Raw genomic sequence first — 27,814 nt, 5'->3', positions numbered from 1 at the left:
GATACGTTACATCACAAAACAAAAGATACAGTTTGATACAATATGGCACACAGGGTACAGCACGGCACATAAGAAAAATGTTCAATTGATATGAAGGGATATGATACAACATGATACAATACATTACGGTATAATAGATATGATATGGCACAGTAAGGTATGGTCGGGTACAGTACGATAATAAAGGATACGATACGATACGACACGATACGATATGTATGGTAAGGACCAATACAATAGGTTAAGAACGAAATGATAAGCAACTATACGATAAGATACTATCTTGCGCGGTAGGGTACAATACGACACAAAAGGATAAGAGAGGATACGATGCAACATGATACAATATGATGATATGTAAAGAAATGGGATACGACTCATTACAACCCAATATGATCTGATGCAGTATGACATCATGGTGTAACAGAAGAGAGAAAGAGAACGCCATGATCTTATTGCATGACCCATAAATCCTCAAGAAACATTCAGATTTAAGTGAGTATGGGCATAAAATGTTTTTCTATATCAGTTTGAACTTAAATTTGTGAAGACTGTACCACATACAAGATGATAGAAGTTCATACTGAAGGTGAAAGGACATGAGAAATATCAGACAATTCTCTGTGCCTGAGAACAGACTCCTTATACATGGACTATATGTAAAGGTTTTCAGTCCCACAACCTTTATAGCTGTCTGCACCACAGGGGTGATTGTATGTGAACCAGGTGTGTGAAAAAGCCAAAGAGCCATTAGAAGTTTAAAATGATTTCTACCTCTCTTTTCCCTTTCGCTGACACTCCTAAAAAAACAAAATCTGTTCATCATTTGTTTCAAGACTCTGCAGATGTGTGTAATGTGTGTTGTTTTCATGATCTACCTTTGCACTGAATGTATATTTCTGTTGGGTTTAAATGTTGTTTGTGCAGAGATAAAGGGAAGTTGTGAGAAAAGTTCTATTTGCATTGCAGGACTTGTTGTTCCTGGTGTGAAAGCGGCCTACGCAGCAGCACAAGAGCTCTGAAAATAGCCTCAAAACACCAAAACAACAACAACACAACTCTGGACGGCTCTTGAAGCACCTCTTCACTTCCGATGTCAACACAAGCTGTGCTCATACCCAGTGAGACAGCAGCTCTCTAGAAGGTTATTGTTAGGCCACGGATGGGAAGTAAACCTTGGCAGAAAGAAGCCTGATTTGACATAGAGTTAAAAAAAAATAATCCAGGGCAAAAGGAAAAGTCATTTGTTCAGATGAACACTGCTTGTTCTTCAGCGTTCAGTAAGTCTGTGGAGTTTTAAGTATCTCCAGTGGGCATGTAATGGAATAACTTTGAGACAAAATGGCAAAGAAAGTATTCAGGGAGAATAAACAAGCCCTGTGGTAAAGTCCCGCTCCAATGCTTCATTTTTATTATCCTTCAAAGTATTTAGAGGATTGTATTCCAGCAGAAAGTCAGTGAGACAAAATGTTCTCTGCTTTTTCGCTCACACATGTCAGAAGTGTTCTCCCCTCCTCATATTTTAAATATGAATTATCATCAAAGTGACTCATGTGCAGCACAGTTGAGGAAAACGTGATTCTTGGCCTGTTAAAGCGTGGCACTCACCTCTAGCAGCTCAGAGACGATGGGCAGCACCTCTGGGTTACAGATGTCGATGGAGTCGTCCCTGTAGGTCTTCTTCTTGTAGCGAATGTTTCCCAGGTGGAGGATTGCAGACAACAGAGAGAAGATCCTGACAAAGAAAAAACACTTACTGTCTGTACAGTCACACTAATTCCAACAGTAAATCATCTGTTTTTATGAAAAAAGGATTTCCTGGCTCAGATTTCCTCAAGCATCACACTAAAATTGTATTACAGAAGTGATGTATTTATCTCTAAATATTTCAGAGTCAAGAGAGGGTTTATATAGAAAACGTAGCATTACATTTATTTCATTCAAGAAAAAATTTGTCATACATTTAACCATTTTATTGCAAAATGCATACACAGTTTTACTTGGCAGAAAGGCTCCACTTAAAAGATGCTCCCTGGGTTAGCCTAGCAGCATGCTTTGAATTTCCAGAGAGTGCATGGCTAGAAACCTCTCTAAAGTATCCGAGTTTTCTGGGCTTCACTGATGGAGATCTCTGTTTACTAAAACTGCTCCCAGATTAGCTCGATGCTGTCTTTTGCCATACCACAAATGCTAGCAGCGCTAACACAAGCATCGTCTGTGCTAGTATTAAACTAGGTACAGGCTTCACAGTATAGTTGCTTTAAATTTCCGTAATCCTTCAACATGTTTCCAGGTATAGTAGCTGTGGCATCAGCTTCATCTCCTCCAATCACTTTCAAACAACTTGCATTAACCGTCTTTACATAGTGTCATGTATGACGCCTTTTGATAGAAGAATTCATGCTGAAGTACAGCGACCTCAGAGACTTCATTTATAGACTTATCTTTTCATCCACCCATTATCTATACTGCTCATCCCATTTGAGGTCACAGGGGACTTGAAACGATCCCAGCTGCCATTGGGTGAGAAATGAGCTCTACCCATGACTGGTAAAGTCATTCACAGGGCTGACATTAAAGGGATATTTCTGCATTTTTGAGCCATATGAGGTACGTAGCAGTAGTAGCAGCACTGGCCTCAGTGATTTCGGTGAAGGACTCGCTGGTTGTACTGTCCAGGAAGCTAGGCTGCCCAGTGTAGCAGATGGGTACAGTTTCTCCATGGATTTAAGCAAGTTTTTGGTTAAAAAAAAAAAAAAAAAGGCCACAGCCAAACAGTGCTGGCTACTATTGCAAACTTTTGAAGAACTTTATTTTTTACCCAGACAGCCTCTGTGTTTTTGTCACTATCTTGCAATGCAGGCTTTGGCTACTGGTTATGTGCTCTTGCATTGCAAAATAAAACAAAATGCTTCGAAAAAAATTTGACAGCGCATATGTTTGAGCCAACATTGTTTTGTGGCCCATTTTTACCAAAAACTCTTCCTAGCCGGTACAACCAATGAGTCCTTCTTAAAGGAGCAATGCTCACTGAAATAACTGGAGGCTTATGCCACTACTACTGCTGCATACCTCATATGACTCAACTTAAAAAAAAAAAAAAAAAAAAAAGAAAAAACCCTTTTAAGAGAAAAACATCTAGGTGCACACAGGACTAGAAAAGCTTTGTACAGGCTCGAGTCCACTTACTATTTACTTCCTTAAACCTTGAGCTTTGAACAAGCTTATTAAAAGAGGAGGAACATGGTTTTTTATAGTGTTTACATGTAGTATTAACATGTCGTTTTAGTGATCAGATCAAAAGTGGACAGCCTAAACTAGAGACACACCAAGGACTTTCAACAGTAGCACAATGGGAAGAATTTCTGCATGGGAATCTACTGAAAAGCAACACTGCTCTAATGACGGGCAGCACTGAAGCCATGACGTAGCTGATCTTACTGTTTTCGTGTTGTGGGTAAGAAGCCGACCATCTCCATCGCCAGCTGCAGCCGCTCAAAGTCGTGTTTCAGATCCTCTCCCTCCACTGTGAAGCAGTCCTGCTGGTGTCAGGTGGAAACAAAAAGACACAGACAGAGGCAGACAGAGAGAGACATTAGCATCATAAAGGATGAATGAAACAATTCAGCAACATTCACATGAACTAAAAAAGATACAGAGCTACAACCTTCATTAGTGTCAGAGTCAGTTTTCTTCTTTTACACAGCTTTATGATATTCATATGACAACCTTTAAACAGTTCAGCAAAGCTTTCTAAAAATGCCAACTAAAACAACAGCCTTTTTGTCTCAGGTATGGATAGATGACAATTAAAGCAACATTATGTAAGAGGTGGGTTTGGTCTGCTATGGTGTCCTTCTTCACTCTCTTCTTCTCTTCATCAGCCACCATCCTCTTCCGTCTCTTAGCTTCATTCTTTGTCTCAAACAGTACAGAGATAGGCTGACTGGCTTCTTATGAGCTTAACGCTGGTGTGTGAACCAATTCCATAAAACTGTATGAACTTCTATGAGAGCTTCCAGTTACATCGTGCTTAAAGCAAACAGCCACGGAGTCCAATAGGAACAGGACGGATGCCATTCTACTATTGAAAATACTTGTGCTGTTAGAAGTTACTATTTTAAGGTGGATAAGTTTCATGATGTCGCATTTAATACGAATTTTAACATGTAAAAATAACATTGATCTATAAAAATCATCATTATTCAGTATCAAAACTAGTTTAAAGTTGCGCTGCAATTTACAAGTCAGTTTTTGGTCTTGGCTGATCAGAACAGATCACCACAGGTCAGCAAGTCAAGTCCTAAACTCTCTAAATTCAGTGCTATTTACAGTAATGCTAATGTTTGCTTCAAAAAGTGCATGATTGTATAATTTGAAATGAATTTTTCTACATCTAAAATAAAATTATTTCAAGGAGGAGCAATCTCTGGAAATCTGGATGCATAAGGATCATTTTCCCTTCATCCTTTGTAATTTCTCATAAATAAATCATGATGTTCATTCTCGTATTGAGCCTCAGATCAAATTTACAAACAAAGCCTTACTCTGCTCATCCTTTTCAGCGACTGGGGTAAAATGTGAAGTCATTCCAAGCCAAAAAGCCAAGTTATGAGACTCAAATTCCACATTTCACCACTAATGATGCTACGACAGAGGGCAAGAGCTTCAGACTTTATAGTTGAGACCACCATGAAGGATCTACAGCCAACTGAATTCTGTCATGTCCAGGAACAGATGGTATAAACAGGCTAAGAGTTCAGTTTAGTCCTCCATTTCTAACAATAAAGATGAAACACAGTGTCTGTAAATGGCTTTTATTTAAATTTTGGGATAACTTCAAGCAGTGGTTCCAAACCTGGGATCCATAATAAACTGTTATTACAAAGGTCTTCTGGTAAGAAAAAACATGAGTAGAACCACTTTCTTATGGCCAAACGTTAACATTTTTTCATCTGGAACTTTAAAGCTCTAAATGGGAAATTTCACCATACATTAAATACGATCCCTACATTTTAAAAAAAGTAATTTTTTTTCCACAGTATAACAGATTAACTCGGCATGGGGGCCAGGTAAATCTTTAACAGGTAATAAAATCCTCATTTTGTCAAAAATCATGCTTTTTACCACAGGGCTGATTAAAGACGTGCTGTTCATGACCGAGTCTGTGTTAAGAAACGGCTCTTTTATGTTAGTCACTGAAGCTAGCTCCCATCTGAGGGTCAGTTTCCTTTTCTCCATCCTTAATTGTTTCTGTTATTTAGTCAGAATTTTCAAAAATGAATTGGTACCAAATGAAGATCCGTTTTGGGAGACAAACAACCTGCTCTACTGAGCTGAGCCAAATGATCTGGATCTCTTTGATGGATTGTTTTGTTACAACGAGCATGGTTGGAGGGTGGTGAGACAGACATAAGCTGAGGAAACACGGGTAAGATCAGAGTTTAATGAGCCACATCATAACAAAACTGTACTAAGCCAATCAAATCGCTCTGTGAACACGGACCATACATGAGCGTTGTGTGACACTGCTCATCCAGGCTTCTTTAATCCTGCTGCTGTTTCTCCGTGACTTTTTACAACTTTTTTAAAAATGTTGTACCTGAATATTTCACTACTTTTTGACACAAAAGTAACTTAAAAATAAGAATGTTTTTATTTTTGCATGTAAATTGCTTAAAACATGGCCTTTTTGTTCACATTTCTCTATGCAGAAATCCCTTCTTGCCCCCCATGGAGTGCACTTCACTGCTACATGACGTCATCTGCAAGGAGTCTATTTGTCCCTTCTGTGGTACTGCAGAAACATGCAGGATGCAAAAAAGATGGCGGACTCCATGGAGGGGACCCTCCTTATGTATGACTAAAAGGCCTCTTCTAGGTTAATGGAAATACTACAGTTTAAGGTGACTGATCGCTAATTTGTAAAGGCCTATTTATGCAGATTATGTTTTATTTTTCACCAAGTTTGTTCTGCTAATAGCTAAAGGCTAAATATTACACACTGTGCCTTTAAAAAGGGGTGGTACTGACACCACACACTTGAAGATTATTTGTGAAAACAATGGTCTGCAACAAGCCTTGAATCAGGACATGCCCTTCTGATCATCAGGGGGTGCAAATCTGATCTAAATTCAAGCCTAAAGTCGTCCAGTATGTGGCCAGCCTTATGTAACATTGTTGAATTAAATTGATGCTTCTTGAGTTAAATTAACCTCAGTTGCAATGCTAATTCCAGAAGCCTTTCAAGGGCGATTTCCATTATATTTTAGCATCAAGCTAACAAAGTAATTCCACTCCATGAATGAGACGATCATGTTCGTCTGCTCAGCTCAGCAGATGACAGTAATAATGGAGAGATTTATCAAGTAGAAGAGTAAGAAAATCCTCTAATTTCAGCTGAAGAAAACTGCATCTTTTCATCAGATTCTCCTGGGAAACCCAGCTTGGTTCAAGGAGACCCGAGTCTCGTGGAGTGATAGTAAAGTAAGGGGGTGACTGTGTGTCTCCTCAGGCTCTCCAGTCGGTCAGTGTGTCTCTGCTCCAGTGGCGAGCCTCGCTCAGGCTGTAATTAACACATACCACAGCGAGCGGCCAGCGAGAGGAGACACAGGAACCCATAATAATCCGCACTCTGCCCCTGCTTCGCTTTAACATCTCCTCTCTGCTGCTCCATTGTTATTCCTCTGGCTCAAAAGTCATCAGAAACTGCAGAGCCAAGGATCGTAAGCTGCAGCGAGCTTCTCCAGTTGCAACAAAACAAGGGTTTGAGGCTTCTCGAGCTTCAGCGAGGCCCGGGAAAAGCTACTTTTTAAATTGCTGGGTATGTGAGGCTTCAGAGCCAAGCAGCACAAAGTGATACGATGGAGGAAGCTGAGAAAATAAAGAGATCGATTCGGTTGAGTTGTGAGAGAATACTTTGGTCAAAAACCTTCTAAAAGAACAGAATGTTGCACGGAGATGATGGAGAACCAATCTGTTCTTTTTCTGTCAAACAAAGACTCCTTTTTCTTCTTTAAAAACTTGAAAATGCAAATTTCATGCCAGTTGCAACACTTCTGGTGCAGTGTTTCACTAGTTTAAGCCAAATAAGAAGCCAAGCACATTAAGCTGTTGCACAAATCCCTCATGGGTTCAGTTAGGAGTTGGTGCATTCAGTCAAGGTTTTCCTTTTACTTACCAGGACTAAATCATGATTTATGTTGTCACTTGCCAAAACCAGCATGCCACCCCATCACTAGACTCCACACAGCAAAGCCAAAGACACCAAAACAAGCACAATGCAAACCCACAGCCACCAAAGACCAAACACCCAACTGCACACATCAGATACAAACATCCAGAAATGTTTGGTCTTTGGGATCTTCAGTCAAATATCTGTTAAAAACATGTGTGCACGCTTCTATTTTCAGCTCCAGATGTTGCTGCCGGAATCTGTGGATACCAGTCACCACTCAAAGTGCTCAGTGTCTCTATTTACTGAGCGCACGTTAACCAACGGCAGAGGTCAACGGTTAAATAGGCCTGAAGGGTTGGTCAGATGTTCAGACAGCTGTCAAGGCCTGCTGAGGTTTCTGTGTGTGTTCGTGCGTGTGTGTTTGAGTGTGTATTTGGAGGCAGTGACATCATCTCCTCAGACGGCGGGGTCATGGACTGATGAGGTCACTGACCGACCCCTGAGGGAGACGGTGTGTCAGCAAACAGTAAGAGGGGACAGCTGGACAGCTGAAGAAATATGAGCGAGAGGAGCCGAGGGAGAGTCAGAGAAGTTAAAGGGATAGTGCAAAATTTAGGAATATATTTTACTTCCTTTGCAGGATTGATATGAGAGGGCTGATGGTGATCTTGTGAATCAAGATGTGGTTGGTCTTCTTTAACACATTAACCAGGTGTGTCAAACCTACGGCCCGGGGGCCAAATCTGGCCCGTGGTTAAGTTAAACCCAGCCTGCAAAATCATATCATATTTTTATCATAATTGGCTCACCAGTATGAGGCCCGCAGATTTCCTCCAGTTCAACATGTAAACTTGATGATTTAAAAAATCCTTGTAAAGTCATGAAAATCTGATAAAGTAAAGAATTTAAATCATTTCTTTTAAAAAGGTCAGGAATGTGGGAAAAGAAATTAATGTGTGTTTTCAATTCATATTTTCAATTTTGCATTTCACAATTACAACAAAAACTTAAGATTTTGATTTTTCATTTCATATTTTGACCTTTTGTATTCATAATTTTGAATCTGTATCTCATATTTTGAACTTTTAGATTCACAGTATAAAGTCTTAAATCATCTTTTGACCTATTCAGCTCATGATTTTGAAATCTAGCTGACAATTTTGACCTTTTCAACTCCCATCTTTGACTTTTAATCCCAAATTTTGACCTATTAGACCTTTCAAATATTTTGACTTTTAAACACATGATTTCAACTTTTATCTCATGTTTTGACCTTTTCAACTCCTAACTTAACTAATCTGTATCTCATATTTTGACATTTTGACTCACAATTTAAAATCTAGTCATTTTTTGACCTTTTAAACTTATGATTTTGAAATTTTATATCATATTTTCACCTTTCAAACTCATGACTATCTCATACTTTTTGTTATTATAGTCATTACTTAGAATTTTTTCATATTTTGACCTTTAAAATAAATGATTACAACTTTTATCTCAGGTTTTGACCTTTTCAACTCCCAACTCTGACTTTTAATCTTATATTTTGAACTTCTGATACATAATTCAGAATCTCAAGTCATTTTTTGACCTTTTAAACTTATGACTTTGACATTCTATATAATATTTTGACCTTTAAGTGCCATGATTACCTCATTTTTACTTATATCAGTCATGACTTTGATTTACTTTTTTCATATTTTGATCTTTAAAACTCATGATTTTAAATCTTATATCATATTTGGACCTTTTGTTGAAATTTACTCTCTTTTTTTACTTTCAAATCCTCATAATTTTGAATTTTATCTCACATTTTGACTTAAAAAAACATGATTTTGATTTTTTTCTCATTTTTTGATCTTTGAAGCTCATGATTTTGACTTTTATCCCATATTTTGATTTATTCAAGTCATAATTTGGATTTTTAAACATTTTGACCTTATAAACTCATGATTTTTATCTTTTGACCTCTAAAACTTGTGGTTTTTAAATTCAAATTTATCTCATATTTGGACTTTTCTGAATTTTTTTCTCATATATGACCTTCAAATATCAAGATTTTGAATGTTATCTCATAATTTGACCTTTTTGATTAGGTTCAAAAGGTTGTTGTCCGATCAGCTGTCTTGTTGTCAGAGAGATTTACACACAGCCTGTGCGTAATATGGCATACCTCTGCCCAGTTTTTTTCCCAGATAGTGAGCACAGAGCAAGAGCTGTACCGTCTGTCGGGAATTATTTTACTTATGGGCTATGTTATATCCTGATGGTTTCACAATGTTTATAGCCTGCAGACCTGACAGCTGATCAGACACAATGAGGTGGAAGAGGGCGTAGTCAGTACCCAAAGCTCACATTGCAAAAGAGTGCCAAACACAGCGGCCTTCTGGGTGAAAAAATAAAATGCCTTAGAAAATTTTATATAGCGTACAATTGAGCGAACATTGAGTTTTGGCCTCTTCTTACCTAAACTCACTAAATTATCTGGAGATAGTGTACCTGTCTGTAGCACTGTATAGCCTAGCTCCTTCCAGCTCAACCTGTAGGCTAACGCTGCTAGAAATAGAAGTACAACTTAACTTGAAAAAAAACCCAGAATATCCCTTTAAATTAGGCTGTGGAATTACATTAGAGCCCACATATTGAAAGGAAGAATGTGGTAGGCTATGTGCCATTTTTATCTGCATGTGGGAACAGTGGTGAAAAGGTTCTAATTGCTGATGAAGTAAAAGCACTCTGATGCGTTACTTTCACAGTCTATAATGCAGTAACAGAAGTTACTTTTAAAAGTAATGCTACACACTTTGATTTCAACTAAAAACCCAGAGAAACAGTGGGAGATGGGGCGCCCTTTAAAGAACAAAGCATATAGAGGAGTGTTTGATATCAAAGACTGATCTTTGGTGGAATACCCCTTTAAAAGGCTAAAAAGTGAAACAGGACCTACATTAAAAAGACTGTGTGTCCTCAGAAAACATTTCCACAATAAAGAATGGTCTTAAAAATTGTGACAAAGAGCCAAAGTCAAGAGGGAAATACAGTCAGTTGTATTTATACCAAGAGTGTTTGCTCAGCAGGGATGTCAGAGTAACTTTATCTTCTATTATCAGATACTGAATCCTCAAACCACACAAAACTTATCCCACTGACCAAACATTAGTCACTTCAGGTGGAGGCCGGACACACAGAGCGGGTTCAAACACACACACACGATGGACCACACACTTAGAGGGAAGTTTCAGGATGTGAGGATTAACATATCGATGGCTTTCTCTGCAGTATTACTAACTTAGTTAAGCTGATTCATAGAAATGCTAGTATGTCCTCAGTGCTGATGCTTATTGTGAGAATATGGTTTGTGTTGCTCATTTATCATTGTTGAATCTGGACACTGATCAATGTTGGAGCTTTTAGTTCAGGTTTTAAGTTTTACTGCTAAATCTGATCCTTGTCTTTAATGCTTTGATATAAAATGACCAGCTCCAGTAAGTATTTCTGTTTTTAACTGCGTCAGCTATAATCCTTAAAATGCCCATGAAATCAAACCCGGGTTCTGGTCAGCACTTTTGTAGAAAACAGCCATTTATTACATTTTTCCTCAATGATCTATACCTTCTTTTATTGCCAGTAGTTGGGTTGGCCAGTCCAACAATAGATCCAATCACTGCACATTTTAAAGAAAAAATATAAAGTGTTTATGTTGATGTAACCTTAGCTGCTCATTATCATGGGAGCCCTTCGAGGACATGCATTCATTATACAAAAAAACATCTTTGATGTCAGTGAAAACTGATTTCTACAAAGTAATGCCAACTAGATAAACACATGTAAGGTAAAATAAATGACTGCATAAATATCCACCCCCTTCAAGTCAGTATTCAGTAGATGCACCTTTGATGCAATCACAGCACTGAGTGGATAGGTCTCAGCCAGGCTTGCACATCTGGACACTGCAGTTTAATTCCATTCTTCACTGCAAAACTGCTCAAGCTCTGTCAGGTTGCATGGGGGTTGGGCATGAACAGCCCGTTTCAAGTCCAGCCACGAATTCTCTTTTGGATTAAGGTCTGGGCTTTGACTCAGTCACTCCAGAATTTTCCCCTTATTGTCTTTAAACCATTTCTGGGCAGCTTTTGCTGGAGAATAAATCTCCTCCCAAGCTGTAGTTCTTTTTTTGCAGACTGAGTAAGATTGTCTTCCAGGATTTTCACTTTATCCTCTACCTATACAAGCCTTTCAGGGCCAGCTGTTGAGAAGCATCCCCACAGCTTGATGCTGCCACCACCATGCTTCACAGTGGTGGAGTGATGGTGTGTTTGTGGTGATGTGCAGTGTTTGGTGCCAGCCAAACATAGTGTTTTATCTAATGACCCAAAAGCATCATTTTGGTTATATCAGACCAAAGAACTTTCTCACTATAAATGAGCAGCACAAAGTCTCCTCAAGAGTGGCTATCTCTTTGCTGCTCTCCTATAAAGCTTTGACTGGTGAAGAAACCAGAGAAACAGTTATTGTATGCAGAGTCTCTCCCATCTCAGCTACTGAAACTTGTAACTCCTTCAGAGTAGTCATAGGTGTCTTGGTGACCTCTCTCACAAGTCTGCTTCTTTCACGGTCACTCAGTTTGTGAGGATGGCCTTTTCAATAACCTTTTCTGTGAATTGTTCTTTTTGTATTCATGGTGTAATGGTAGGAAATACTGATTAACCAGTGATTGGACCTTCCAGACACGGGTGTTGTCATACTACAACCACTTGAGACCCATTCCCTGCACTCAGGTGATCCTAATTTCACTTCTTGTAAGACCACTAGCACCAACTGGCTGGCCCTCTGTTGAATCAGGTCACTCACTTTAAAGGGGTTCATATTTATGCAGTCACTTAAAAAAGTTCCCAATAACATTGGCCATGATTGATCTATAAAATCAATAAAAGGGTAAAACATCCAAGGGAGTGAATACTTTTTATAGATACTGTATAACTGATACAATGATCCTTCTCAATAATCATCTTATACAATTTAATTACCCAAAGGAATTGACTAATTATTGATTATCATTTATTTCATTATTTACTACATTATTATCTATAAATGTAAATGTAGTGATTGAACAAATCCTGAACGTTCCCCTCTAAAGATGGCGGGTTCCATGTTTGACATCATCACCCATCTTAAGACAGCAAAGCACCCAAAGCCAAAGGTCAGATTAAAGGGATACCTTCATGTATGAATGCTTGTTTGGATAAATAGAAAATTTCCTGATCATGTTCGTTAGTTTAAGTGTTGAATTAAGAACACAAAGATTTATAATTTATTTTAAGAAGACGGAGAAGCCTCTGACATCATTTTTCAACCAAGAATTTTCAAGAAATTATACTACAAACAAATCTTTGGTTGAAATCAATCAGATCAAATCAGAGTTTGTACATTAAAGGTATCCCTTTAACACGTTAAGAGGCAGTTCTTCAGAGAGCTCGACCAGTTGAGGTCAGCTCGGGTCGCCTCCATCTTTCGGTGAAAGCAGGCGTGTGTGGACAGCGAGGAGACAACAAGACTGGCACCAGAAACCCAGAGCACCACGACACACCCAAGAGCACAGACAAACAAGTCATCGTCCACGTGATACTGACCAGATCGCTCTCATAGTAATTGTCCCAGTGCAGTTTGTGTGATTTCTTTGTCATCTGGAAGCAAGGCAGAACGGGTAAAGAAGGCAGGGGTTAAAGACAATAACAGACTCAGTTTACAGAGACTGAGAGAGATGACAGAGGCTGTAAATAAGTGAGGAGAAATTACATCATCTTTACACACACACACACACACACACACACACACACACTCTCTCTCTCCAGAGCTGGAATAACTAAACACATACATGTGACGTAATCCAGATTTGTAAACAGCTGGGTCAGATGCCAGAAACTGGGCAAATGAAGTGATGAAAACTGTCAAGAAGAATATAGCAAACATTTATAGCTTCTATTAAAGTGACAGTAGCGCTAGAAAAATACTTCAATATAACATTTAAAGAGCTGGGACTGCAAATTTATGTAAAATTATCATGGCTTTGATTGTTTTTTGGGGGGGGCTTTATTACTTTATCAAGTTTTTGTCAAAGCAGTATTTCACTGTCATTTGTTTCAGTAAAGATCAGTGGTTCTTAACTGGTCTAGCCTCAGGACTCACCATCCCCGCTTTAGTCAGATATTATGACCCCAATTCCTAAAAAAATTCAAACATTCATATTTTTACTGAAAAAAGTTGTGGTTTGGACATTGGATGGAGCACATTGGATTTAAAAAAGGCATGTTTAAAAAGCATATTATTACCCTGTTTTCACCAGCTTCCCTGGTGAAAACAAGGTACAGCTCAATGGTTGTGCCTGATCCGAGTGCTCACACTGTATAAGAGAAGTTGGGACGGACTGTGGCAAAATTCTGTGAAGTTCCTTGTTTCGGTTACTTGTTTCTCCTGATGAAGCCCACAGGTCCAAACAGCTCATCAGGTACACAGAGGCAAAAGAGTATATGACTAGTAGCCCAAGCTAGCATTACAAAACAGTGCCAAACACAGAGGCATCCTGAGTGAAAACTAAAACGTTCAAAAAAAAAGTAGATATAGCGTACATGTTCTGTACCCATCTGCACTTCATTAGGTACGCCTGCTTGAAGTGGAGACTAGTGGTTGCCATGTGTCTGTTTTTGAACAGCTCCTGTGAAGTTCAACATTGACAAACTGATGCATAATGGGATGCATTCAGGATTTAATCCAAATAACATAGATACATTCAAAATGTAAAATATGCATCCTGTCACCAAGTTTCTCCAGGTGCATCCTGTTTGAAGGGGGAATAGAAGTTAATGCTATTACTATCACTAAGTACCTTATAACAGTGGTTCTCAACATGGGGGACAAAACCCCTTGGGGGTCCCAAGATATTGAGAGAGGGTCACCAGATGCCTTGAAAAAACTAAGAATATATTTAAATGATTAAACTTAGAATATATTTAAATGATTTCAAATTGCATATTTAAAATATACTACATGCAAAACATTTATTACATGTAAAATAAAAACATGGTCATTTGGTGAGATGTATGCTTTCTCCCAACAATTTTTGTCAGTTTTAACCAATTTTGTCAATATTAAAGCCTTCCACCACTTTTTTTCTGCCTGTTTTTGCCACTATCAACCCCTTTTTGCCACTCTATTACGCCATTTTGACTGCTTCTCAACATTTTTTATGCCCATTTTTGCCCATTTAACCTGTTTCTGCAACTTTATGTCTCTTTTCCTGCCTCACTTAACTTGGTTTTGCCAGATTAAACCACTTTTTCCCTATTTTAAATCCAATTTCACCAAATTCTTCACCCCTTGTTGACACTTTTAAACCAACATCCGCCATCTTTTTAATCCCCTTTTACCACTTTTTATGCCTGTTCTTGCCACTTTTATCCATTTTTACTACTTTTAACCAATTTCTACTACTCTTAAAATCCAATCTTTTCACCTTTCCTACCAATTTTTCTATTTTTTAGCTATTTTTAATCCATTTTAATTCCTAGTTTAAGAAAAGTGGTTTTAATTTTGAAGGCTATATACATCAGCACAAATTAATAAAAAATATATACTTGTTCCTTGATAAGGGTGGTTATTATTCAGGCTAAATATAAAATATGAAGATCACAGCTTAACTTTACACAGGACAATGAATTTCCTGACCTTAATAAGCCCCCAGTTTGGCAGTGCCCCAAAAAAGCTCCCCCCTTTTATGCCCCCTTATGGGCAGCCTTGTCTACACATGAGTATTCTTGATTGTGTACAAATGTGTTCAACCACTTTTAGGTAGACTGGGGGTCCCCGGTCTATGGCATCTTTATTTTGGGGGTCACGGGCTGAAAAAGTTGAGAACCACTCCCTTATAAAACCAAACTTCAAAAAATATTGAAATATCCCTTTAGGATGTTGCAAAAAGTGGTTTTGTTTGGTTTTCTGATAATAGATGCATGCTGCTGCAGAGAAAATACTCTGAAGCTGATGGTACTGAATAAAAACAGTCAAGCTTTGGGTAGGATGCTAAAAATGAGCCCAGACTTGTTATGATGCTCTGAGCCCAGCAGCAGGTTTGTCACAACAATAGACTTGTTTTAAAGTCATACTGTATTGTTAAAACATGAACAAATTTAATATGAACTACCTTAAATGCTTGATTAAACTAAATCCACTTAGTTAAAATCCAATTCTGGGATGCAGACAGCAGACAGACACAAAGACAAACCAGGGAAAATAAATTCCCTCTCAGAGAGTCGAGATGAAAATGGATAATCATGTCGTTCCTTTGTGACACCGCGTGTGCATAAGTGTGCTGAGACAAACACATGTGCACACAAACGCACGGCGTCCTCTGCACGAGAGCAAGTCAGTGCCAGATTAACTACTGAGTGCTGCTGTTGCCATGGAAACAGAGCTGCATGGAGGACGGGATAGGATGGGGGGGCTTGTTGTTGGGGGGATTTTGGGGGAGAGAAAAAAAACTGTTACTTTTTGGGGGAGCCAAAAGAGGAACAAAGAGGAGTTTTTTTTTTTTTTGCACCTCCACAGGAACCTCACACATCTGCTGCCAACACTCACACAGAGGGAGGCTTCAAACATAAACACATCCAGCCACATATGACGCTAACATACATGCAGGGATGAAATTCTGATGCAATCACAGCTTTAAGATGCGACCCAGTTCTGATAAATGAGAAAATAAAATGCAAACAGAAAAAAGGAGAGAACGCAGACGTTTATCTCTCATCATCTTCAGAGTCTCCATCAGTCTCTCCACATGGAGCCTGAGCTCTGCGCTTTTAGGATGAATGATTTCCATTTGTGCGGAGAGAAAATTGTTATTACCACTTTAAATTTGAATTCTTTGCAGCTCAGTGATATTGAACACTGGGCATCATGCAGAGAACCCTTCGTTCAAACAGATTTTGTTTTTATGTGGAACAAATGGTTGAAAAAGACTTCCTGGAATTCCCCAGATTTAACCATTCATCATCTTTAATGTACGGATGGAAACCATGACTTCCATCTTTGGAAAGTATGAGTTTAAAGCAGGTCTCAGATGTCAGACAAGTCCTACACAGGTTGATGCTCTTTGATCAGAAGGTGATTGACACTAACTGATCACTTCATTAGGTACACCTGCTCAGCAACTTATTAATGAATATCTAATCAACCAATCACATGGCAGCAAACAATGCATGTGGGCATGAAGACATGCTGAAGTTCAAACAGAGCATCAGAATGAATTGATTCTCTGCAAACCCTGGAGGTGGCTGTTTGCTAGCACTATCAACCATGGCACATTCAAAGTCACTTAAATGTTGGTCTCTGATGAAGATACAATGCACATTAAACCGTTACTCCCTTTGCACCTGATTAAATTGCACATAAATCTCGTGTGCTCTAGTTTCTTCTTTGGATTTGCTTGTGAGAAAGTATCCATTAAAACGTCCTGCTCCTCTCTGAGAGCGTCAAACTCCTTCACTTAAACCACTGTTGTTTCCCATTCTGGTGCTCGGTGAACTTTAGATCTGGTTGACCATGTCTACATGCCTAAAAGCACTGGCTGCTGCCATGTGATTGGCGGCTCAATTCTGACTCTTTAACCTGGATAATCTTAAAAAGAAAAAAGTGGGAGTCACCGGTGGTACATAGGTTAGTAAGCAGCCTATGTACTCCCAGTGGGTGGTCTATCCAAAATAAAGGGCATAAAAGCAAATAAAATCCTAACAAAATGCATAAATGAATAAAAAAGCTCAACTTAAGAGACGCAAAAGGAAAGTTTCAGTGAATTTTTTTCCAAACGTGACCTAAATGTCCAACAGTTTGCTATTTTTAAGAGCCTAACAGCAAGTTTGAGTCATCATGTTTTAGGGGAAAAAAGATTTTAGGTATTTTTCTATTCATTCATGCAGTGATGTTCTGTATGCGGGTGTGTGAGTGCACCTGGTTGAGGTAGTGGTATTCCTCAGGTTTGAGCAGGTGGAAAGACTTCCTCTCCTCTTCACTGGCTCCGGCCAAAAGGTAGTAAAACACGTGATAGTTCCTACAGACACAAACATGTACAGTCAGTCACACACAGGGTCTCATTCTGCAGCACAGAAGACAAGTTCTTCTTGATTTTTTAAATTCCCTTCAGAGGAGGATATAAGAGCAACTTTTACATCTTGTTTTGTTGAAGGAAAACCTTCAGGAACTGGTCATACCATCAGATTATTTAATCACAGCAATGAAGTTTAATCTGAAGCTTTTGAGATGAGTCTGGGTGCCTGCATGTGACAGCACAAGCTCAATGATTCAGAGGTATTTATCTGGAATTGCTTTTAAATAGACTGGATTTTCACAATTAAAGCCTCACATTTTGCCAGTAAAATTCTTGAGACTCTTTTAAGTAGACTGGTATTTCAAACTAAAAACTCTTTAGACTGTATTTTCAAATTAAAACATCAATTTTGCTGAATCAGACTCTTTATAATTAAATTAATTCGAAACTATTAAGAAAACATGATTTTCAAATTAAGAGCCTCAGCCTTTTAAAACAGAATTAATTAGAACCTTCTAAGACTGTACTTTCAAATTAAAAGACTTCATCATTCCAAAGTAATTTCCTAACAGTGTTGAGTAAAGTTGATTTTCAGAAGAAAGTCTAACTTATTAAAAATAAAATTATTTATAATCTACAGTACAGTAGACTGTTTTATCAAAATTAAAATCCTCCATTATTTTAATTCAAACTTTAAGAATTTCAATTAAGTACACTGAATTTTCAAAATAAACGCCTATTTTTTCCAAACTTGATTAAGTAGAACCTTGTTATCAGGGTGGATTTTAAAATAAAAGTTCCTGGTATTTCAAGTAATTTCATTAGATTTTCAAAATAAAAGCCTTAAATTTTGCCTACTAAATTCTTGAGATTTTTATAAGTAGACTGGTATTACAAAATAAAAGCCTTGATTATATCAAGGTAATTCCTTCAGCTGTATTTTCAAAATCAAAGCACTGATTCTGCTGATTCAGGTTCTTTATAATTAAAATCATAAGAAGCTATCAAAAAGGTGTGATTTTTCAAATCAAGAGCCTTAACCTTGTTAAATAGAAACAGTTAGAAGCTTCTTAGACTGGATTTTCAAATTAAAAGACTCCATTATTTCAAAGGAATTTCCTTACAGTGTTAGGTAAAGTTGATTTTTATAAGAAAGACTTTCATATAAGGAATTAAATTCTTTATTATCTCTAAAGTAAACTATTTTTTTAATCAAAAAAGAGCCTACTTTACGTTAATATTCAGATTTTCAGAATCTCATTTAAGTACAATGAGTTTTCAGAATAAATGCCTTCTTTTCAAACTTGATTCAGTAGAAATATTTTATCATAGTGGACTTTTCAAATAAAAGTTCTAATTATTCCATGTCATTTCATTAGAATCACTTATCTAGACTTGATTTTCAAAATAAAAGCCTGACCACTATCAGCTAAAAGTTAGTTACATGTTTCTAGCAGGATGGAAGATTTGGAGGCAGGGACTTGTCTTTAGTTCAACATCTAGCTCTGTGTACAACAATCATTTAATTAAAATGAGGCTGAATAAACAAATTAACTGCAACCACAGCAAAACAAACATTTACGTATGCAAGAGGAACTGGCTGATGAATCCATTAAGATCCTTTAATTTGCACCGTCTACCACACCATCAACATGAGGAGTCCTAAAACCTGAGAGTGTTTCTGTAAAAATCTCTCCTCTGGTATTTTGATTCTTCCTCTGAGGTCGTTCAGAGGCAACCTGTCATGGAAACGCTCCTTAAGATTTAAGGTACTTTTTTATGGTGGTTTATTATCAGCCTGCATGCTCCCCCTCCTCTCTGCTTCAGCTCTGAGCCTGCTGGGAGGTCCTGTCTTCAGTTTCCACACTATCAATATGGCCGCCAGGGCCTGTCAGCGGTATGAAATAGAAACCCCAGGCCAATCAGGGTTAGGGGGATTAGATGACCCGTGGACGGTTTTATATTGTTTTTTTTTTTTCTTCCATCACAAAGCCATTACACTGGAGGGGTCAGTGATTTAATGTTTCACTGTTGTCTGGTGCTGACTGTAAAAAACACACCGTGTGTGCTGTTGTCTGAGAGAAGTGGAGATGATTTTAAGGATGTGGGTGCAGGTGGAAATTCCTGCAAACAGCATGTGTTTTTATGTATGTGTGTGCTCTGTTTGAGGCGGGTGATTCAAACAGTGTAAGCTTAGGTGTGAAAATTAAATCAGGAAGTGAGAACAGATGGTGAAGCTGTTACGGTGGTTTCTCAAAATCATTCTGCTTTATGACTATTAAGAGACAGATTTATTTCCCGTGTGTAACAAAGAAAAACCTGATCATCTTCAGTGTTAGCTCAGCAAAAACTAGGGCCTTTTTTTAGATGATTCCTGATATTTCCTCAGCATAGAAGAGAAATAAAGGCTATTCTAGTATTCATTCACACAGATGTAGAATGCACAGGTGTGGCGATATGGATTTGACATCTTATGTTGTGTCATGTGGTTAAATATGGCTGCAGCAAAGCACTTGTTCACTTCATAGGGAGCTGAGGATACAGTGACCTCACCAGCACAATAAAAACCACTCAGACACAAATGACATCATTGCTGTCGGACAGTTAGAATGTGCATATGTGAATTATATTAGTATCATACTGGGTATTATACAGTATTTGTATCTGTCCTGGACCATGACTGTAAGCACATGCTGAATACACCTGAATAAGATTGTCCTAAAGGATTTTCCTATATTTTTCTGCATTCATTTTACCCTCTATCTTTGAAATCCTTCCAGGGCCCTGCTGAGAAGCATTCCCATGGCATGATGCTGCCACATCTGTGCTTCACAGTGGGGATGGTGTGTTTGTGGTGATGTGCAGTGTTACTTCAACAGTGACTTTCTCTTTTCCCCTCTCTTACTAGTTCCCTTCTTGCACTAATTTTGTGAGGACGACCTGATCTAGGCAGATTTACACATGTGCCATACTCTGAACTCGGGGGGATGTTCAGTGCCTTGGAAAAATGTTAGTATCCATTCCCTGACTTAAACTTTTCAATTACCTTTTCTCTGAGTTATTTGAGTGTTCTTTTGTCCTCATGATGTAATGGTAGAAATGAAAATTGATTGAACAGAGAGTCTGACATCTTCTTCATGTGTCTGTACTCACCTTTCATTGTGCTCCTGATACACTAGACGAGATTTCTCCAGCAGGTACTTCTCCACATACGCTCTGAGGACAAAAACACAAAGGGACATTAAACTCAGGACAAGGAAGAAGTTAGAAAACTTGCACCAGTAATAATAAGTGAACAGTAAACAATACACCCCTGTATTTATAACTTAATTTGCTCAGAGCACTTGTGTTTAGCCAAGGTAACATCACACCAGGGATAAGGTTGCAGATTTGTGTCATAAAATTGTGAATAAAAAAACTAAGGGGAAAACTGTCAAGAGGGGAAAGTAATAGGTCGCAATATCTAATTAAAAGTATTCTTAATAAGTTGTAAAATTAAACTCAATTACCACTGTGTCTCATGGTAACTTATTGGCTTATTAATTCTGTTTCTCAGAGGGGAAAATGAAGAGCTATGAATAGCAGTTATTAATTTACAATCGGGGTCTAATGGATGCTTCTTAATTACACCGTTAACTGAAGTATAAGGCATGACATTTTCATTTACAAGGCAGAGAAATGATCGATTTTATGTGAGAAATGAAGTGAGAAATAATAAGACACTATCAGCATTTTCTGAAAGACATTAAACGATAATCAAATTAAGTATTCACCATGAACCATCATTTAAAAGACACTAAATGCAACAGCTCATTCTAAGCATAGATGTGTCAGTCATGCACTCTGACAGATTTCTGCTCCTCCAGTGATTTATATTTGTGTTTTAGTGGGTGTATGTCAATGTGTGTATATCTTACCCTCTGACAGTGCCACTCTCCTGGTAGTTGACCTGGATGAACTTCCCAAAGCGGCTGGAGTTGTTGTTGTGGGCGGTTTTAGCGTTCCCAAAGGCCTGAGGAGAGAAAATAGAGAGTCATGTTTGAGGTCAAAAATCTCACAGACAGACAGGTGGTAACTGACAGGTACAGAGTTTATTTCTGTTCTCTATTTACAGGCTGAAAAAAAAGAAAAAAGCACAGGCAACCTCAAGTATTTCTTTAAATACTGCATGTTCAAATGTTTGTAGTACTTATCAATGAAGTTAGAGGAAATAAAAACAGAAGATATACTGGAGGGGATGTAACAATACACTCAACTCAGGATATAATAAAGATCACCATACCAGGTACACAAAATGAATCTGTTGCAATTTTCTTCAAATGTCTGGTTTATGTTAGTATGATTTCAAAGACAGATTGTAAAAAAAAAAAATCTGTATTAAAAAAAAAAAAACGAAATTCATCTGATTTTTTACTGTGCTTTAACACCACAGGTCACACCGACCCATTCATACCCTTTCAAGCCACTCACTCTACACTCACACACTGATGGCAGCGGTTGCTGTGGAGAATTGGCCATCATTATAGCTAATCCCATTCAAACACATCCATACACATTTACACACCACTGATGAAGCATTAAGAGCAAATTGGGGTTAAGTGTCTTGCCCAAGGACACATCAACATGTTACTGCAGGAGCTCAGGATCAACACCACAACCTTCTGGTCATCCGTCTGGTCATGTGGTATAGTATAGAATGGCAGGCATAACATGACAAGGCATGGTATAGTATGGTACAGTTTGGCAAGATTTGGCAAGATATGGTATGGTATTGTGTGGTATAGTATGGTATGGTCAGATGGACTTTGGCCTGATAGCTGCAGAGGCGCCAGTTCGTGTCCTGAGTACTGTTGAAGTGCCCTTGAACAAGGCACTGAACTCCCAACAGCTCCCGGCAGCGCTTTAACGAGAGCAGCAAGGCCACCACTCTGACATCTCTCCATTAGTGCATGTCCAATGGGATCCTGTTTGTCCATGTTTTCACATCCTATGTGTTAGTTATATGTTCAGCGGAGTATAAGCTGTGAATTTCCCTTCAGGGATTAATAAAGTATGTCTGCTTCTTCTATCATGTGGTATAACATGGTATGTAACGGCATTGCACGACAAGGCATGGCACAGTATGGTATGGAAGGGAATCATGTGGTACAGTATGGCCTAGTATTGTGTGGTCTGGCATCTTGTGGTGTGAAATTGTATGATATAGTACAGTTTGGCATGGCATGGTATTGTGAGGTAAATTGTGCTATCATGTGGTATGGTATACTACTTGTAGTATGTAGTATGGCATGGTATGACAAAGTTAGTATGGTATGGTACAGAACAGTACGGCAAGATATGGTATGGTATTGTTTGGTATAGTATGGTATAATGTGATATCATGTGGTATGTAATGGCGAGGCATGGCATGACAACACATTGGTACAGTATGGTAGGGTATGTATGGTGTGGAAGGTATGGTATCATTTGGTATGGCATGGCATGGCAAGGCATGGTATGGCATGGTACAGTACAGTATGTTATGTTATGTTATGTTATGTTATGTTATGTAAGGTACAGTATAATGTGGTATGGCATGGCAATGTTAGCTCTTTAATGCACTGATTATCTTAAGACTGAATGAAAGGGAATGAATCGGCACCATAGTCAGGGGTTTATGTTATGTGGCTTTCCACAAACATGACATTGTAATAAATAAATTAGTACATCAGTAAAAAGTGTAAAAAAAAAAAAAAAAAAAACAGAAAAAAGCCACCAGTCTGTCTCCAGATCTGTAACAGAGAACCTGAGGCTCAGTGAGCTGCCTAACAGAGGAACACTCACACAAACATCAACCATGCACGAAACTCCTAAATTCCACTAAAGGCAAACACACTTCAGAGCTGAAAACAGACACACACATATAGCTCGTGGGAGTCTGTTGGCAAACACACATGCACCGATGCACAAACACATACAGACACACAGGGAGTTCATCATTAGAGGCCCCTGGAGGATTGACTCAGGTCCTCATTAGGAGTCTGATGGGCCCACAGGAGCTGGTTAGTCAGTACAGAGGAGACAAAGCATGAATAGGACAGGAGACATAGATGAAAGTAGAGAAGAAGAGGAAAGGTGATGAAAGGAACTACTATGTTTACATGACATAAATAATCAGAACAAAAGCCTGATGTGGAAGAGATGTCTGATATGAACATGTCAGTCAGAAGATTCTGAGCGATACAGCTCATTTGGAAAGGAACTTTATTTAGAATGAGAGGGGGGGTCAGATCGATATCCATGCACACACTGGTTCCAAACATGTCTTCCTGGCTGGGATAAAACTAATCCTACTCTGAATGTAATCCTTTCCATCCATTAGAAAAGAGGCTAACACCTGAGCTAAACTAGGAAAGGAAGACACATCACCTTCAGTTCACAATATGAGCGTATTTTAAAAGAAAAAAAAAAAAAAGAAATCCAAAGACCCAGATGTGAGAGTAGAAGAACATGTAACCTCTGGAGCACAGCAAGGGACAAGTGGAGCAGAATAAATGAATGAACGTATGAAACCTTTATTGCCCTGAGGGGAATTTGTCTCACTACAAGAGCAAGGATGACAGAGCATGTGGGGACATGAAGTGACTTAACAGCACAGACAGGAGTGTTAAAAGGCAATTTTTACTCTTTCATTCTGAAAATACTGGGAAAAAGCCAGCATCAGTGATGGTGTATGGGTGTGTTAGTGCCCATGGCATGGGTAACTTGCATATCTATTAATGCTGAGATGTGCATACAGGTTTTGGAGAAGCATGTTTCCATCCAGGCAATGTCTTTTTAAGGGGCATCCCTGCTTTTATCATCAAGACAATGGTAAGCCAAATTCTGCATGAGTCACAACAGCATGGCTCCACAGTAAAAGAGTAAGGGTATGAGACTGGCCTGCATGCACCTGTCTCCCAGTAAAAATGTTCGCACAAAATATGACAACAGAAACTCTACAGTGGTGGAGGAACTTCAGAAGTATATCATGCAAGACTGGAAAAGAAGTGCACTTTCAATACTGGGAGACAGGTTAAAAATCCCACCTCATCACATGTCAGCTTTTGAAAAACTGGTGATTATTGCTGCGTTCGATTGTACTCAGAACTCGGAAAGATCCGGGTCGAAAATTCCGACTTCCGAGGTAAATGCGCTTCATTGCGGAAGCTTAGAAAACATGGCCGGTAAGCTGAAGTTTGTTTGGATGTTTTTCGAGGATCAAAAATTCCTGCTGGGGAAATATGTTAGCTTCTTGAGGGAGAGAGAGAAAGAGAAATGTCATATGCTGAAAGTATGACTTGAACGCACCAGCGAGGGGAATCTTGCATACGTCATTGAACTTAAATGGGCATCAAAGCGAGCTGTGCAGAGGCCTGTACTGTAGTAATACAAATGCTAAATTAGACGACACATAAAAGTAAAAGTTGAGGAGAAAGTGACTCTGTTTACCTCTCATGGTGTGCGACGCCATTTTGCTATCACGTCATTCCGACCGACTCATGCTGCTTGGATCCTACCTGAAATCCAGATAAAATGAGTCCCGAGCTCAAGGGCCATTCTACTGCACTTTTCCGATTCGGAGGTCGGATTTATCCGAGGTTCCAAGTACAATCGAACCCAGCATATAATCTGTTTAGGCTCTGTTGTGTCCATTAAGCTAAGTTTCTCCTGCGTTATTTGTCTCCGCTCATGTTGTGAAGTTTCACTGAAAGCCGCCGTGCTGCAGCATCCAATCAGAGTGATATCCAATAAGGGGTGTGTCTTTCAGTAAAAAGAGTTCTGGGAAGTCTGCTTTCATGTGTCTTCACTCATTGGTTCTCAGATCTCAGTTCTCAGTCCAAAAATGTTTGGAACGGTCTTGTCAGAGGCTACTTCCGGTTCTACCAAACATCGAGGACTGATGAAATAAGTGACTTGCTACTGTCCTGTCCCAACTTTTCTGGAACATGTTGTCAGCATCAAATTCGAAATGAGTATATATTTTTAAAACACAGACAAACAAAAAAAAGGATCAAATTGAATGTCAAACATCTTGTCTTTGCTCTGCCTTCAACTGAAAGCAAGTTGATAAGGGCTTGCATACGTCCCAACTTTTTTCTAATTCTCGTTTGTATAGTGGAGGAATAACAATCAATGCACAATTGTGCATCAGGTCTGCTTAAGCCAAATCCACCTTGGATTAGCATGATGTGGATGGATTGTTGTTTTAAAAAGCAGAGTTATAGAAATAGTTGAGACAAGTAGAAGAGAAAGCAAAGAGAGGAGACAAGGAACAAAATGAGGTTAAGAGAAACACAGACTTAAGGAGAGGGCAATGAACAAGTAAAGTGGATAGAACAGAAAGAAAAAAGGGTATGAGATGAAATTAAGGTTAAGGGGAGGGAAGAAAAGGAGACGATCAAGGACAGAGGACAGGAAGGAAAGAAGTTAATCAAAAGAGGAGCAGACAGGAAATGAAGACAGGATGGAAGATCAGAAACAAATGAGAAAAAAATTAAAAACCCACACATAAGAAAGAAAACAAAAAGAAAGAAAGAAAGAAAGAAAGAAAGACAGAAAGAAAGAAAGAAAGAAAGAAAGAAAGAAAGAAAGAAAGAAAGGGGGGTTAAAATGTGCTTAGCAGTAGAAATATTTCCATAATTCAGTCTACCAGTTCACTGAGGCAGGGGTGAAATTTAAGGCTGATGCAATCTTTGTTTAGGACTTACGATAAATGATTAAATGATAACAAGGAGAGAGGAGAAGGGGGGAGGAGGGGGAGACAGAAAGAGAGATGTGGGTGTCAGATAATTGATTGTGGCTGCTGGATGAGTACTACATCTCCAGAATAACACGGTTAATAAAAGTTAAATCCTGCTCCTGAATCAGGCTTTGATCCGCGCGATGATTCATTCAAAGAAAAATCTCCCCCAACACCGCCGACCTGACACACATTCAACTGGCCAATCAGAGCCGAGCAGCTGCAGGAAGAGAAGAAGAAAACAAGGAATACAATGCGTTTGAATCTGCGTCTAATTGGCCCATCTCTATCACATTTTTGTGCCTAATTCCCTCTTAATTCTCTCATTTAAATCGACCAGTGAATGAATAAAGCCAGAAAGAAATCTTTGAATTCAAAATGTAAATCAAAACTGCAATCTTCATAATAGTGACAGAGCTTTCATTTTCTGTCATTTCTGGATATGAGAGAATCTTTTTGTGGCAAAATGTTCCCAGTCTGGAGTTTAATGAGAGAAATCCATTTCCTGACATAATGGAGTTTAGCTCTGATGGAAACCATCGCTGATGATCAAACCACTCCTGAGAGGAGACAGAAAAAGACAACACAGACATTCATGATCTAAGCTGGACATCTTTAGGAGAGTATATATGTACGGTTTCCATGTGTGATATTTGTGGATGCATGCTGTGTAAAGGTGTGCATGTATGTGTGAAAGAGATTAATGAGCAGGCGGGCAGAGTCTGGATGATTTAGTGCTGAACTCTGCCTCATGCTGAGACCACAGTGCAGGAAAACACACACTGTGATTACTCTGCAAGTGTGTGCGTGTGTGTGTTAAGCATGTGGGTCTGTGTGTGCTACATGTGGATATGGATGAGCAAGAGAAACACAGATAGAGGGTATGAGAGAGAATCGTGAGCAAAAGTTTAGGAAGCTAGAAAAAACTGAACATGACAAGATATTAGCTTTGTCCCATTTCAGGGGCAGCATTCTTAGGAGGACTCATTTGAAGACTGATTATGTCACAGTAGCTCATCATAAGCCCTTGCAATCCTGCCAATCCTGGTCCATCTTTTGTAGCCAAAGACACACTATCTGATACACATGTTAATTATTGAATTCAGTTGTTTCAATCAGACCCACTGCCACAGGTGTATAAAATCAAGCACCCAGCCAGGCAGTTTCATTTGCAATCATTTGTGATGCAAAGTGGGTCAATCTGAAGAGCTCAGTGACTTCAAGTGTGGTCCTATGATGGATGTTAACTTTGCAATAAAGCAGTTTGAGGGAAATTACCCCGGCTGGATATTCCACAGTCAGCTGTAAGTGATATTATTAGAAAGTGGAAGCGTTGAGGAACAACAGCAACTCAGCCTTGAAGTGGAAGACCTTGAGTACTGCTGCCTTACTTAGGCTAGGCTTAGGCTAGCACCCGACCTGACCAGGTAAAGGGTTTAGCCAACTCTTCACTGAAGGAAAAACTCATGTCGTTCTTACTGCCTTTAAACCAAATTATAACGATCTCAAACAGTTATAGATGCATTAATGGGACCTCAAGTAGTACCTGAAAGGGACTTTAATTTGAGAATTGCATTGCACCTTACGCTCCAGCAATGAATAGTCTATGTAAGAAACACTAGTTTTACAAAAACCTACCAGACCAGGATAGAAATGTACTATTTTCAGCTTGTTCTTCACTTGCAGAAAAATATTGGCATATAGCACAGTTATGCACAAAGTCTACATATGATAGGTCATAAAGGTGCAGAACAGAATAAAGTTATTTGTGCCATTATTT

At 38.8% G+C, this 27,814-nt stretch overlaps 1 protein-coding gene across 10 annotated transcripts in view; it reads right to left on the bottom strand.

The window, feature by feature from the left end:
- LOC121514718 (unconventional myosin-IXAa-like) overlaps positions 1-27,814 on the bottom strand; it is a 228,594-nt gene that overhangs the window by 82,231 nt on the left and 118,549 nt on the right. For 5 of the 10 annotated variants that reach the window (XM_041794962.1, XM_041794964.1, XM_041794966.1 and 2 more), the window contains exons 3-8: positions 21,191-21,285; positions 20,427-20,489; positions 17,177-17,276; positions 12,808-12,861; positions 3,442-3,542; positions 1,609-1,735 (exon numbers count right to left, since the gene is read on the bottom strand). In XM_041794962.1, coding sequence (XP_041650896.1) covers positions 1,609-1,735; positions 3,442-3,542; positions 12,808-12,861; positions 17,177-17,276; positions 20,427-20,489; positions 21,191-21,285 — 540 coding nt within the window. The remainder of the gene's footprint in view (positions 1-1,608; positions 1,736-3,441; positions 3,543-12,807; positions 12,862-17,176; positions 17,277-20,426; positions 20,490-21,190; positions 21,286-27,814) is intronic. The other 5 variants (XM_041794963.1, XM_041794971.1, XM_041794970.1 and 2 more) reach the window with 3 other exon arrangements.

This window comes from Cheilinus undulatus, linkage group 9 (assembly GCF_018320785.1).
Source record: "Cheilinus undulatus linkage group 9, ASM1832078v1, whole genome shotgun sequence".
NCBI lineage: Eukaryota > Metazoa > Chordata > Actinopteri > Labriformes > Labridae > Cheilinus > Cheilinus undulatus.
This window is presented reverse-complemented; position numbering and strand designations above follow the sequence as displayed.